This window comes from Sciurus carolinensis, chromosome 9, assembly GCF_902686445.1.
Source record: "Sciurus carolinensis chromosome 9, mSciCar1.2, whole genome shotgun sequence".
NCBI classification, from domain to species: domain Eukaryota; kingdom Metazoa; phylum Chordata; class Mammalia; order Rodentia; family Sciuridae; genus Sciurus; species Sciurus carolinensis.
The window spans coordinates 114,359,291-114,374,744 of record NC_062221.1 but is presented as its reverse complement, the minus strand read 5'-3'; the positions used below and the strand labels follow the sequence as shown (position 1 = coordinate 114,374,744).

Genomic DNA, 15,454 nt, shown 5'->3' with positions numbered 1-15,454 from the left:
TAAAATTTCTGGTCAACATAACAAAATCAGAAATGATATAATAAATAAGTTTAATGAAAAGTATTATTACTGGCAAATTTTGATGGAAATCAAGGGAATGAAGTGAAATACTATTAGAAAACATGATTTTAATAAAGTAACTAGATATAATATATAAAATTATTTTCCTATTACTTATACTTCCAATAACTTTATAGGAAAAGTAGGAGTGAATGACCCAATTCATAAAGGCAAAAACTATAAAAGTACATCAGGAATATACCTAGAAAAAAATTACAAAAATATAAGATCTAGTAAGTCCTATATATAGGCCTTGTATATCGAGAAATAAAATGAAAAACTCTAAGACCATTAGATGGAAAACTATAAGACTTATTAAATGACATAACAATATGACAGAAGTAAAAAGACATATCATATTCCTTTGGGAGAATATCATATTCCTTTCAGTTATTCAAAGAACAAAAATTAGGTAAGTGTTCTTTCCATAAAATGTCAATATATTACAAATGGTTCATAATTTAACAGGTGTATTGTTCACAAAGAGCAAAATAAATCAGAGACTTAATCAGATCCAATTACAAATAGGGTCTAAGTAAGGGATGAAGAAAGTATTTTAAATTGGTGTGAAGGGGTGCAGTAGTAAAAATTTTATATTTGCATTATCTGGATATTTTTCTATTTGGAGAAAACTGAAATCCCTTATTTAGTATTCTAAACAAAAGGTGAAATCACAAAAGTAGTAGAATTAAACATCTGTATAATTTTGGAGTTGATCATATAAGCTTCAAATCTTTAAAAAAAATTGCCATATTTTATAAATTAATTCAATTACAGATAAAGTAACTATCTTAGCTCATTTAAATTAAACAAAAAAAAAACCCACAAAATGATAAATGTACAAAGATAGATGGTCAACAAAAGTACCAACTGCCAAATATTTATGAAATTAGAGTGACCATCAAAAATCAAATAAATAAATTTTAAAAGGAGATTACAATTTTTATGTCATTTTATCAAACCACAACCAATAGGAGTAAAAATAAAAGCATAGCTACTTGAAGGTAATTTGAGTCTTATTAACACTTAAAATTTGTAAGTACTTTAACTCACCAATTCTACCTTGCTATGTTCACACAAGTATTCAATAATACATGTATAAATGTTCAGAATAATTTTGGAAATGACCCCAAAATCCAGCCATAACCAAGTTATTGATAAATTTAATAATAGCTTATCATCTTCAAGTATTATGTGACATACTTGCTAATGAGTTCCATGTGGATTCTTTAATTCTTAAGACAATTTCTCACTTACAAATGAAAAATCTGGCTCTGATAATTTAATAAATTGCCCAGGTCACATAGCTATTAAGGGATAAAACTAGGATTTAAACCTAGTTTAAAGCCTAGGTAGCTGACCATAGAGCCCTTGCTGTAACAGTCAGTCTGGGATAGAGCTTCCTAAACTTAAGCATGAATAAATTAGAGGTGTGCTGAAATACTGATTGGTTAGCCTGACAGATGCCAAAAGTTGCTAGGTGCATTACTGCTGGATATATACTATCATTTTCCATGTTTGTATTAACATGGAAAAAATTGGAATTCTCCAAGAGAATATTTAAACACATTATACTAAACTCAAGTAATGAGATAAATCTCTTAAGTCTGATATGAATAAATCAACCACCCTATTATATGAAAAAAAGAAAAAGAAGCAAACAGAAGAACATGCTTTTTATGTATATTATAAATATAGTGATGAATATTTAAAGTTAAGTGAGTCTCGTCTGTCTATATCTACCTAACTAGGAGGATATATAGAAAACAATTCAAAAAAGTGAGCTATGGAATGGGAATTAGGAAGTGAGAGAAAACATTTATATTCTACATTTTGGTGTATTATTAATTTAAATGTCACTTTCTTTAAGAAGTCTTCTATTCTCTCTATATGCTCCTCTGCCTTCAAATTGCTTCTTCTTCATACTGATTACAATTCTAATTAATGTTGCTTCCCTACTAGAAAAAAAGATTTATTAGGCAGAAACTCAGCCCATAATTATTCTAGTTAAATCCACCAGATTTAGGAGAGCTTTGCATGTTGTTATGTCCATCAACAGTAGATTGGAAAAAAAAAATTACAATATAGCCAGACAATGGAATACCATAGTGAGAACAAACTGCAACTACATCCAATTAAGCAGATGAAGCTCCAAACATGTTGTTGAGTAAATGCAGTAAGATCAACAAGGACCAAGAGTAAGACTCCAGATATATAAAATTCAACAACAAAACGCATTTATGTTGTGAGTACTCCAAATATGGGCTACTTCTGGGTAGAAACCAAGTAATCATAGGAAGGTGAACAAAGGTAGCTTTAAGAGCATTGCTAAGATTCTTCTTAAGACTGATTGGTGGTTTCATGGCATATGTTCACTCCATGATAATTCACTGAATTGTATACTTACAAACTGTATACTTTTCACCATGCTTTTTACTCTAATAAATAGATTTTATATCTATTGAACAAATAAAGGGGCAACAGTAATAATGGGCATTTCTAAAGTAAAAAAGGGTGATAAAGCTATGTCATGAAGCATTAAAATAATAAGGAAAAAGTTTTATAATATGGAAGAGCTATTACTTCATTAAAACACTAAGCATGCTATAAAAGGTATAGACAAAAAATTTCAAAAAGGAAATTTTCATGTCTTTCAAAGTGAATTAAAAAATGAATCCAATGATTATAAATATACTATCACCCTCCTACCTCCACCCCTGCATATATACATACAACCAGTACTTTAAAAATATTCCTTTATCTACTTGCTCTTATTTTTGCTTATTACAGTAGCTTTATATTCTGTTTTTCTGGATTTTACTTTTACACGATAGAATTTTCTCTTTAAGCCACTATTATTATATGGGATTTTCTGTTTATAGTAGAAAATAAAAATATAAACTCAAATCAAGAGAAGGACAAGGTAAGTGTAGCCCAGTCTCTTTGTCATCTTTTTTTTTTTTTAATTCTTCCATGTCAGCTGCCTATGAATTCTTTCATATTGTATGTTTACATATTGTATGTCTACAGGGGCAGACTCCCATAATGGGAGGGCCTGTGGGTAAAAAAGTCTATCTGACTGGTTTGGTAATTCTCTCTAAATCACAGGTTAAACCTTACCAAGTCCACTTTACCCAGACCTAATTTTCACTCTTCACAGAGACAAGCTGAGAGTTTCATCAGGTGATTAAATAATTACCTACCATATACAGCATTAAAAATTTGTCTGATTATAATGCATAAGGAGATCCACAGGTGGAAGTATTTAAACATGCCCAGAGTTGAAAGCTTTCTCTCATAGAGTTAATGTAAAATAAACTTGAAAACATTTTTTCCAGTTATGTGACAGAATCATAAAAAAATTTTCCCTCAATTTATAAAAACCCAAGTCTTGAAAGAATAATAATAAACATATTATATCTAATTTATGAAAATAGGAAGGCAGAAGTAGCCATCACAAATTAGATGTGCTGTGTATATATTTTGTGAATAATGAATGTTGATGATTAGAATTATTGCCAAGAAAATACAGACAGCTTAAATATGCCAATAACTGTGGAAAAAAAAACAAAATAATTTGTTAAAAGATCTACCACCAAAAACGTGGGGTGGTGGTGAGCAGCATTCTATGATTTTATGAGTTAAGTTCTAAGCTACTTTTTTGGCACAGATAATTCCTGTGCCAACCATATTACAGTATGAAAAGAAAAGCTCCCAAATTCATTTATTAAAGATAACCATAATGGCAAACCTGATAAATTAGCCCAAAAGGAAAAAGAGAGCAAATTCATTAATATGGAATGTCAAAAGTCCAAATAAAATGCTATTGAGCTAAACTTAAATTGTATACATTTGAATTTATAAATAAAAATGTAGTAAAAAGAGCTCTAAATAACCTTGGATGAGAATAGACCATTTAATATGGAAATTAAATTCCAAAATCCAACAAGAGGAGAAAGATTCGAAACTTAAGTTTTAAACTTCTTTATGGAAAAAGTTTCTGTAAACTAATTCAAATAGAAATAGTAGACTGGGGTAAAACACAGGATAAGTGTCCCTAAAGAGGATAATATGTAATCACTAAGAGTATGTCTATAGCATGGAATACTGCACATAGTAAAGATAATGCAGTAAACATGCTATCTTAATTTAAGAAAGCCCATAATACATTTGAGTGATATAAATTACAAAATAATTTGAAGAGTAAACTCTACATTAAAAATGAGATCAAGAATATTTTTCTATAAATAAAGAGAATACATGTATATTGCTAAAAACATATGGAAAAAAACAAGAAAGAATGCACAGTGCCAAGAATGGTAATAACAGGGTAGTTGTAAACATTTAGTTTCATTTTAGACAGCTGCATTTTGCTGAATGACTGAACTTCACATATATTACTATTTTTTTATGTAACAAGTTTTTTTAAAATATCAGCTAGAATTTTCTAAATGTTAATTATTCACTTTTATAAAAAACACATTAATTATAATTAAATAATATTAATTAACCATAGAAATTGTTTAAATAAATTATACACAAATGCATTTTTCAACTTACAGATGGGTAAAAATGTACAGACATGTCATAAACATACATAATATTACAGACAGAAAAAGAGGGTTTATGATTGTAGTTATTAAGTTAAGACATGCAGGATAACAAAATGTTCCAACCCAAATATTTCTTTAGCCTATTTCAAGATGGCTATTCAGAGGGGCTGCTGACATAGGAATAGCTCAGAAGACTTGTCCTGTTATGGAAGAGACCTGCATCTGCAGCAAAAGTAAAGAGCTGATACAAACAGGAACTCCCTCATCTGCCTAGAAAAGACTTTTTCACTGGAGGAAGATACTGGCAGTATGACTTCTGGCCCAGACAGATTACTACGGACAATCTTCAGATAACTGAGTAATTTTATTTGTACAAGCTTTGTTCACCTTGTTCCTTTCCTCAAACTCACATAGCTTTAGCTTGCACCCCACAAAGTTGCTACCTCCCCCTGTTTTTGCAGTTCAAAATGCTACTTAAGCATCAACCTTCTGACCCCTCCTTTGATGCTTATGCTTGGTATGACTTGTTCCTGTACCTTAATAAATCTGTATGCTCTTTTTTTCCTGTTAACCTATTTCCAGTTTATTTCACATGTTAAATTATTAAACCTTAAGAAAAAGAAGAGAAAATTGAAAAATTTCCCTACAGATATATAAAATAGCTAACTTTGTAGGTTCAATACGGTTTGGGAAATTTCTAACAGCTGAATTAAAAAAAAAAAAAAGTCCTATCAGAAAAATAAAACCTTTGACATGTTTTTTACCTCTAACTATACCTGAACTAAAACAATGGCATAAAAAGTAAGGCTAGTAATAGTAGCAATAAGTTATATTATAAGGCTAAATTGTAATTTAATTTTAATAATTAATTTAATTTTAATAATTATAAGGCTAAATTTTCAGCCTTTATTATCGACCTAATTGTATAAACTTGTTTAAAATTCACAACGACCAAATAGAATAAAGTTATTATTATTACCTTCATTTAACACCTAGGGAAATAGAGAAAGGTTGAATAATTTGCTCAGGATTATAGCTAACAGCAGTGGGACAAGCCTTTGATCCAAGGCAATTTGATTCCTGTATCAAGCTTTAAGCTACTTCTTTTCTAATGTATATTCCAGCTATTCTTATAAGTGACTTTTCAACAGACAGAAAGCAGTTAAGGGAATGTCAGTGTGGTAAGGAGAGTCCTTAGTGAGTCAGTTAGAGATACTGGAATAATTAAAGAATGCTAATTATCTGACAAAGGGCAATAGCTCCACATGCTATAGCCATGACTGAAACTTCAAACTCTGCTCAAACCTTCCCAAGTGACTTGAAATTTCTTACCTCAAAATCACTGAAGGTTATTAATGATGGTATTTAATCTGGATTAAATACTGAGAATTGCAATACACCTAACAGATTCTTAAAGAAAATTCCTCTGATGAATCCCTTTCTCACAAACTTGCTTCTTATTCTCTTCATAACCCATTTTTGTTACTGTACCACCAAAACAGAAACTAAACTACAGAAATGTATAACATTTAGAAAATACAAAGGAAAAGATGTGAAGTGAATCCCCAGAGTGATGCTGAAAGGAGGTCTCAAGTGACTAGCTATGCACCAGGACTTTAGGAAAACCAATACATACTGGAGCATGTCACAAAGCTCCAGAAAAGGTTTCTCCAAGAAGATAAACTGATAAAGGCAGAGTGAAGAGATTTAATCAACCGACAGAGATGAAAAACTAAGCAACCAAAAAAAGAAACAACTCACGCTTAAGAAAAATGAAAGTTAAGGGAAAAAAATTAAAAGGAAAGTAATAATGTTATGATTGCTCAATCCTGTGTAGCGCATATAGCAATATTACAAATGTCCAGTCAATGCGCTCTCCCTCCTGCCTGCCTTTCTCAACCATTCTTATGTGATCTCAACAAGGTGATCAATTTGTCCTGGGACCAGTTTGCCTAGAACTTTTGAAATTTAGAATTTCAAATCCTGTATTCCAGAAAACCCTTCAGTCCCAGGCATATCCAGAGGTGAGCACCCAAACCTACAACAGAAAAATGCTTAATTGCTTATAGCTAATAGGCACATGGCTTCTGTCTTGTATGGTATGCCGAAGGAAACAGTGGGAGGAAAAAGTGTTTTGAAGACCAGACTAAATGATGTCAAAGTACTGAATATTAAAGGAAATTTTTAGATTCTAAGGTCAAAAAAGAAAGGAGTTTACTATCGTGACTTACACTTCAACTAAAACTGTTTCTTAAAAAGGGAGGAGAAGAAAACTTGAAAACTTCTGATAAATTAAATAAAATGACAAAACATACATGTGTTTTCACCTTCAAAAATGTAAAAGAAAAATAACACTGGAATCAAAACATCATAAAACTCTGATACAAGTGGGAAAGATGTGGTCATGGGAAGCAGGCATTAGATTGGCAGTCTCATGTGTTCTGAACTCACCAAATAATAAAAATTACGGAGACAAATAAGAAATAAGAAACATAAAAAGTTACTAAAAGAACAGATCACGTTAGAAAAATTAAATGAATAAAGCAATTAGTACTAAAAGATAATAAAGTTAAAGAAAAAATGCAATGTTGGCAAATAGTATGAACAATAAAGAGAAAATAAACTATTGTCAGAAGCAATTACTCAGTTCCTATTATTACTCATCAATATACTATTCCCTTCAAATATAAATACAACTCAAATTTTTGTAATGAATCAGAGGCATATTACAGGGTTACCCAGGTAAAATGCTTTGATTTTCTTGAATTATCTAGATTAAAAGCGAAAGAACCTTGGATTCATGCATATAAGAATAAAGAATATAAGAATAAACTCCCAGAATATCAGTCACAGCTCAGAAAGCAAAAGAGAAATTAAACAGGAAACAAAATTTAAATCAAAGAAATTAAACAATTTAAGAATTTTAATTTAAAAAGAACAAGAAAATAAAATGAAAATGTTAATTGTACCTTAAAGAACCCTGCTTCAGGACCACACCTGTCATATACATTCCTGGATTTACCTATTGCCATTATAATACCTTGCATGTTCGGTGTCATCATGATCTGCCACAGGGATTCAAAGTAAGAATTTGTGAATGATTAATATAAAAACTTTAAAAAATGGAATAATTTCTTCACATGCAAGTTAAAACTCCTTTCTTTTTCACTACTTATAAATTATATGCTGCATGTTTAAAATAGTGAAAGTGATCTGATGTGCATGTAAGCATCTTTCAGAATCATCTGTACAGGGCACAGATGGCTGCCTCAGTGTCCATGCAAAGTGCAAAAAGACATCATCTCTCAACTGAAATTTCAAAGAGGTACTCTTCTGGACAAACTAATTAGAAAAATGTGCTGCTGAGAAAATCATTCAGAAAAAAAGCAACACTTCTTTTTTGTTAATTAAAAACAAGGTTTGGGAGTTCAGGAAAAACTCACATTTAGTCCCACTTCTTCCCCTTGGCTAGAGACTTCTGCACATCTGTACAACCTGTACATCTGTAAACAGCAGTGTTGTAGCTATGCAACTTATTTTTAATAGTTCCAAGGTACATGCACTGTTAAAATGTCATTCCAACAAATTAAAAAAATAAAAATAAACATGACTCTGCCAAAACATAAGCACTTCCACAAGAAAACAGTGTTAAATGATTAATCACAACTCTTAAATGCCAGAAGGAAATCCTTCTGAAGAAATTAACATGTTATTAAAAACATGGCAATTTTCATAATTTTTAAGATCCCACATAGCAATAAAATAGTTAACTGGAACAATGTGTACTATTAAGTAAGTACTGAGTATTTGTTTTCAGTACAGCTTATTATTCTTAGCTGTTTATATTATTTAAATATCTATAAAATGAAAACTCAATGCTCCACTAAAACTATCTTAGGGCAATCAAGAGATTGCAGCTATTATCTCTAATTCACTGAACCTACATTTTGGATTATATTTCAAGAGTTGCAATATATCTAACATTACCCAGTAAAGAAAATCCTCTGACGAGTTCCCATCTCACAAACTACTTATTCTTTTTATGGTCATGTTTTCTTACATCGGCATAGTGGTACTACTGCCTTTATGACACTTCTGATTTGGTGATTAACTCTTACATAATAGTAATTAAAACCTTGGAGTAAGTCTGGAAAAAAAGTTACTTGGAAAAAAATATTTAATATGTATTCAATTTTCATGCACACCCAGAAAAACTAACATATGACAGAATCAAAATATTTTTGGTTGTTTTGTAAATCACTCCACCTCCCCTATAAGCAAGGTCTTCTCTGCCCTTACTATTCAGAAACAGTTAAACTGATCCTATCTAACACAAAACAAAACAAACAAACAAAAACATATTTAAAAAAAAAAAAAAAAAAAAAAAAAGAGCCCCAAGAGAAGAGTGAAAAAGGGGTGAAAATACTCTGTTGGACCAGGACAACAGATCATTTTCACCTTGATTCTGAAGAACACTTTCACAAGAAATAAAAATGCCTTCAGGCTGTTAGCATCTGAAAAAACTAAGTAGATGAGAATAACCAATGAGGAGCTAAAGAAAAAATAGCAAGGGGTGTCAAAGAATGTAAGACACTGTGAGGCAATCATTCTACCTACTGTTTCAGGGAGATGGTATGGTGGCAAAAACACCAATCATCCATCTTGTAATCATGCTATAGGATTTTCTGACAGATAATGGTGGGCAAAATAAAATGTTATTAATGTAAAACAGGAAAGAAAAATAGAATTTATTTTTAAATGCAAAGATTTTTGCTATATAATTAAACCTTATTTATATATCTACCTGAGAGTAAACTGATTCTATTTCTGGAGAAAATAATTACAGAAACATAAAATTAATTTTCTTATATACTCTCTAAATGTTCTACTTAAATTTTCATTTGATTTCAAAGTTGTTAGTAAATGGTATGGTAGTTTCACACCACAGGTAATAAAGCTTTATGTTATGCAGCAACAAAAATAAATGTGCAGGTCTAGGCATGCCTAAAGTACTTGCATTGAACGGCAAAAAGTTAGGGTGGTGCAGAGCACCGTCATAAAGGTACCTCATCATCATACCCCCCCTCCTTTGATTCAATCATGAATTTCCCTACGTGAGGAATCGCCACCTCTACAACTCGCTGGCTAGAAGGTGGTTGGCTTGTGGTATTTTCAGTTTTCTGCAGAAGAAAATCATTGGTATGAGCATTAGAAAAGAGAAAAACAGAAACACAAAGTTTAAATTCATAGAGTCTTCAATAATGCCTACGTTTATAATGCCTACATTTACCAGGTATAAAATGAAACCACTCAAAATTAAAAATGAGAAGCAAAGTTTTAAATTAAATAGTAACACAAAAATCTACAGTCTTTACCAAATATTTAGAACTATCTTTTCATTACTTTTTCACAAAGCATTTTCAACTCCAAGGCCTTAAAAATAATAAATATATAAAAATAATACTGAAATTGTATTTCCTACTATTGCTTGTTAGGCTGAAAAAAAAATCCATTAACTTCAAAAAGGTTTTCTTGCTATTTTAATAAAAATAAGATTATGACCTTCTCAACCCAGCAGTGTTTCCAAGGTTTTCTCCTTATGGTTTACCTTTCTGTCCTTTCTAATAATTAATTGTGTATAAGGCTAATTTCCCTACTTTGTTGTGTTTAACTATGTCCAGCCTAAGAAATTCTAGTACATTTTAAGTGTCCAACAAATTCTTGAATTCTTGTTCACACTAAGAAGTAGTGTTGCTAGAAAGTAATAATCATTTTTAACAACTCAATTGGATTTATTCCTTTTTATCTTTTCATTGTGAACAAATTCTATGCATCCCACTAATTCATACTACTAGAATAACAGTGTAAAATCTAGAAATAAGTTCACTCCAAATCAAGATTAATTAAAAATATTATTTGGACTTTAAATAGTTTTATTTTACTGAAAGATTGACAACTAGCATATCCACTATTCATTAATGAGCAAATGCCAAAAAAAAAAAAAAAAGAAAGCTGCTTAAAAGCAGCTCACTTAAGTAATCTCAATTTACTTTGGGTTTCTCTAAGCAAAGAAAAACTTCAGTTTTGACATAAAATAAATTTTAGCAAGAATAATAAGGCATTTTACTTTCACATGAAGTACAGGCAAATTTTGGTGATGTAAACATTTTCTGACTTTCTAAAAGTATAAAATTCTGAAACAGTTTACTAAAACAATAAAACAGAACTAATGACCAAGACTATTACTACCCCTTTCAAAAGAAATGTTGCTTCATTTCTAGAAAATGTTTTCTTACTTATCAGAATCCTCAATTTTTCAAGAAATAAGCAACCTGCATTGCTGTTGTGATCACAAGAGTAATAGTCAGCAAACCCAATACCTCGTGCATAACATATGTTTAACAGATGACAATTATTACCAATGTTATATTACTTTATTATAATACTTGAATTTGTTTATACTTGAATAATTCTAACTCCATATTATTACCAAACATAATCTATACAGGTATGCTCATAATTAACAATTTTTAGTCCTTCCAGCACATGAGAAGAATTTTGCTAGGTCTCCATTCAAAAGAATGAAATACAATCAGATAAAATAAGAAATCTGTCTGGAGTTTGTGATGATTAACTCCCATCAGCAAACTAGTCCAAAAAATACTACTTTAAAAACAAAAATATAAATTTAAAGTAAATATCAACTGGTAAATGTATTATGTAGAATTCTGATCTTTATAAAACAACATATTACCTCAGGGGAAAAAAACTGCAGTTGGGGTTTTATAAGCTTTTCCAGTTACTGTTAAAGAGTTTCAACAGAATAATGCTGGTAAAAAGCTAAACAAGGGAAAAGCTTTAGCAGCATAAAATAATTCACTACCATTTATCAAATTTAGATCTACGGTACTAAAAATATTTTTCATATAAGGAAGTTAAGGGTTTACTGAAACAAAGCACATGCTTATCTTTTTCTATCATTATCAGGGTTTATATGAACACATTAAGAAATGCTAAAATTGAAGAGTTACAAATTAAGTATCTCAGTCAATAAATTCCAAAAATTATTAAAATACAAAAATTTTTATTAATTGCTTGAAATCTATTAACCATATGAGATTTTCAAAAGGGGTTTTATCCAAAGGATGGTTAAAAAGAAATAGAACTAGTTAGGTGCAGTGGCACAGGCCTGTAATACCAGAGGCTATGGGAGGCTGAGGCAGGAGGATCTCATGTTCAAAGTCAGCTTCAGCAAAAGCTAAGTGTTTTAAGCAACTCAGTGAGAGTCTGTCTCTAAATAAAACATAAAATAGGGCTGGGGATGTGGCCCAGTGGTCAAGTGTCCCTGAGTTCAATTCCTGGTACCCACTCCACAAAAAAAAGATATAGAACTTTAATTATACTTTAATACATATTAAAGTAACCATTAATATGTTTGTTAATATATTATGGTTATATTAATATGTCATCCATTTTAACAATTCAACTATGGGAAATCTAAGGAAATAGCTGGAAGAAGGAAGTAGGAATAAAATTATATTTCTTACTGCCTATTTACAATAATATAAAAGTAGAAACAAATACACAATGGAAGAATGAGTTAAGAAAACAATTTACTCAGTGGAAAAACACTCAGCCATGATTTTTTTTTAAACTGAGTTTATAATATGGGGAAATGATAATGTTATAGGTTACGTGGATAAAAGAATAAAAAGCAAGATATAAAATTTCATATATAGTCATAAACTACAAAAATAATCCCCAAAATTATGTTTAAAAATAAAAATGAGAAAAACCAAATAAACGAACAAAATTATATATCCAAAAGCCCATTCACTAACTAACTTTCAGCAGTGAGTGGGACTATGCATGATACTTTCTTAGAGTCTATTCTTCTTTATTTTTAAAGTATCCTAATGTACTCCATTTAAAATTAAAGATATTTTTCTAAAAACAAACTGCCTAAACATTTGGGGACTGTCTACATTTTCTGGGATTTTAAGTTTTCCAGGGAATTGTCTTAGAGACTCTGAGGCTGGAACTTCATATGTTGTGTATTTGTAAAATGGCTAGGATTGAAGTAACAGAAGGAAACTAGAGCCTTCTGGATGATGTGCCAGGAGCTGCAAAAATGTTCTTCATTAACTCTACAATTACCTCATTTTATGGAAAAGTGAGACTAGAGAAATTAAGTAATTTATTCAAGGATGAATTACTAGTAAGATATTAGAATCAGTATTTGAAAATCCAGAAATACCTGATCCAAAGTTTGGAGACTCTTAATTTATCTTCTAAGATATACTAAATTTAAATATGCGATCAAGAACCACATTTCTGACAGCCAAAGCTAACAAATTTTTATATGTGCTGAAGGATCAAACAGACAGTAGGGCTAACTCTTGATGCTACCCCAGAAGACAAGGTGGATAAATACTTATGTTGTTTTCTATCATATTCACTTACTACCATTCTCTTTTTTTAAGTAGAGATAAAGCAGTAGGTTGCTAGTTCATAAGATGATGCCTATAGTAATCAAAATATAAGTGCTGATTTCTGTGAATTTAAATTATAGATGATTAGTTGAACTAAAAAAATGACTCTATATTAAGCTAAGTAATGCTTTTAGTTTTCTGATACTAGCTAAAAGGATAACATTTATTAACTCTATTTTAGGTTCTAACGAATCAGTCTGTAGCAAGAGCCTTACTAGTGTTGTTTGTTTGTTTGTTTTTTAATATAGAGCAAAAGTATTTTTCCTTTGTACCTATTCCTTCCTTTCTCCTTTCTTCTTCCCACACTCCAGGAAGCAGAATTCCCAGATCCATTAAGCAAAGTATTTTCCCGGAAAAGGTTTAGCTTTAGCAGATGTTTACCTTAAATTTATTACTAGTCTCAAAAGCATTTGAAAAATTTGGAAATATAAGAAAAAATTCTATTTTACTTTATTTTTAATGGTAAGATGATATTAATATATTTTCAAACTGTAAATAAAATATAATAATTCTATACTTATTTAGTTCATCAAAACATAATTGACAGAATAATTTATTTACTGGACATTTTGGTTAAGTGAGGTCATATACTGAAGGCTTCATGACAGGTTATTATTCAGAGTAAGCTCACTAAGAAGAAAATTTATGTGTTATAAAATTATGGATTATCCTATTGGTTTTAGTTCTACAGGAAAGGATTCTTCAAATACTAAAAGGAGCTACCATAAAATGTACATCAGGATTCTTTATATTTACTAGTTAAATAAATGATCAATGACTACAGAAACTGAATAGTTTTGTAGTATCAAACAGCATCTCTCAGGAAATCATATTAACTGATAAAATAATACAACATCACTGTGCTTAATTGAGTGTTACAAAAAGACAAACTTGAAAATTACGAAGTGGTAGGATAATAATGACAATTTTTTCATAGGACACTCTGTAACTATGCACAAACTGTCTTAGAACATCATACTTATCCTGATAACAGTGCTCTAACATAGAGTATGTAGTAGTCTTAAAGCAAACACATTTCATGGAACAATGAAATTTGTATCTTAAATTTCCAACTATTTAAATGTAAGCAGATAACAGATGGAGGGAAGGAAAAAGCACGGGAGAAAAAGTTGTTCAACTTTTAAAGTTCCAGGTCAAATGGCCAATTTTGTCTATGATTATGGTTGTAGGTAGTTCTTTGACAGGTAGAAACTTAAGAGAAAAGCATCTTTAAAAGGATAAGTTAAGGAAATTACAATCCAGTGGTCAGGCGACTTGTCTCCATTCAGAGACCATAGCACAGCTGGAACTGGCCCTGTCTCTCCTGGCTCAGGTCGCTCTCCCTGCACTGTAGGAAATGTTGTGAGCGTGGCTATGTTCAGAGAGCCAAAAGAAAAGTTCTTACCGACTGCAAAACTGTTTCAGGACTTTTATCTTCATGCTCATGTGATGCCTTGGTAATTATTCGAATTGTTTCTTCTTTCAAGTGCTTTGAGAAATCACTTCTTGATGGCTGCTCTAGATATTCTGGTTCTCCTGCTTGTGCTTCATGAGAAAAGAGTCAATTGTATATCTAATATGAATCACAGAGTCTAAACTAGGTTGAATGTGTTATTTTTAATAACCAATTTTAGTCTTCTATTTAAAATAAAACATATCCTTCAATATATAGCACTTTCCCCCCAAATTCACACACACAAAAAAAATAACCCAAAACCAAAAAAATCAGAGGACCTAGAGACAGAAATAATTATTAAAGAAAGCACTCACTATAGTTTAAGAAATTCATAGTAAGTTTTCCTGGAATAAAAAGTAACAGAAGCTCATTTTGGAAAAATCTCCAGCATTTTATAAAACAAAACAAAACAGAAAAATCAAACAAACTTTTTTTGGTTTGTACAACAATCCTGGGCTGGCTTTCCATGGAAAGTACAATATCCCTTTTCACACCTACCTGACAAAATCCCAATCCTGAAAAAACCTAATCTATTCCTTCTGAACCTAATACTGGCAGCTGAGTACTATAAGAAGAAAAGCAAGAAAAGCAAGCACAAATTGGCTAACTAGTAGTAATATAATTCATGATTTCAAATACCATCCATGTGAAGACTTTCAAAGTTATCTCCAACTCTTACCTATCTTTTGAGCAACAGACTCACAAATCCAACAACACTCTTAGTATCTACTGGGTATTTCACAGCTAATCTCCAAATTCTCATATGACCTAGAAGGATAAAGCCATCAGTGGAGCTTCTGTCTCTGTCTCAAATATTACCTTACATCCTTTGCTCACAAGGTCCACATGTGAGCCTTTTTTTGTTTCCCTAGTACACTGAAGGAGTTTACCTT

The 15,454-nt window shown here is 30.9% G+C and overlaps 1 protein-coding gene across 4 annotated transcripts in view; it reads right to left on the bottom strand.

Moving 5' to 3' along the window:
• Usp25 (ubiquitin specific peptidase 25) overlaps positions 1-15,454 on the bottom strand; it is a 95,019-nt gene that overhangs the window by 18,252 nt on the left and 61,313 nt on the right. For 2 of the 4 annotated variants that reach the window (XM_047563603.1, XM_047563605.1), the window contains 4 exons: positions 14,511-14,650; positions 9,680-9,793; positions 8,057-8,116; positions 7,583-7,678 (listed from right to left, as the gene is read on the bottom strand). In XM_047563603.1, coding sequence (XP_047419559.1) covers positions 7,583-7,678; positions 8,057-8,116; positions 9,680-9,793; positions 14,511-14,650 — 410 coding nt within the window. The remainder of the gene's footprint in view (positions 1-7,582; positions 7,679-8,056; positions 8,117-9,679; positions 9,794-14,510; positions 14,651-15,454) is intronic. The other 2 variants (XM_047563604.1, XM_047563606.1) reach the window with 2 other exon arrangements.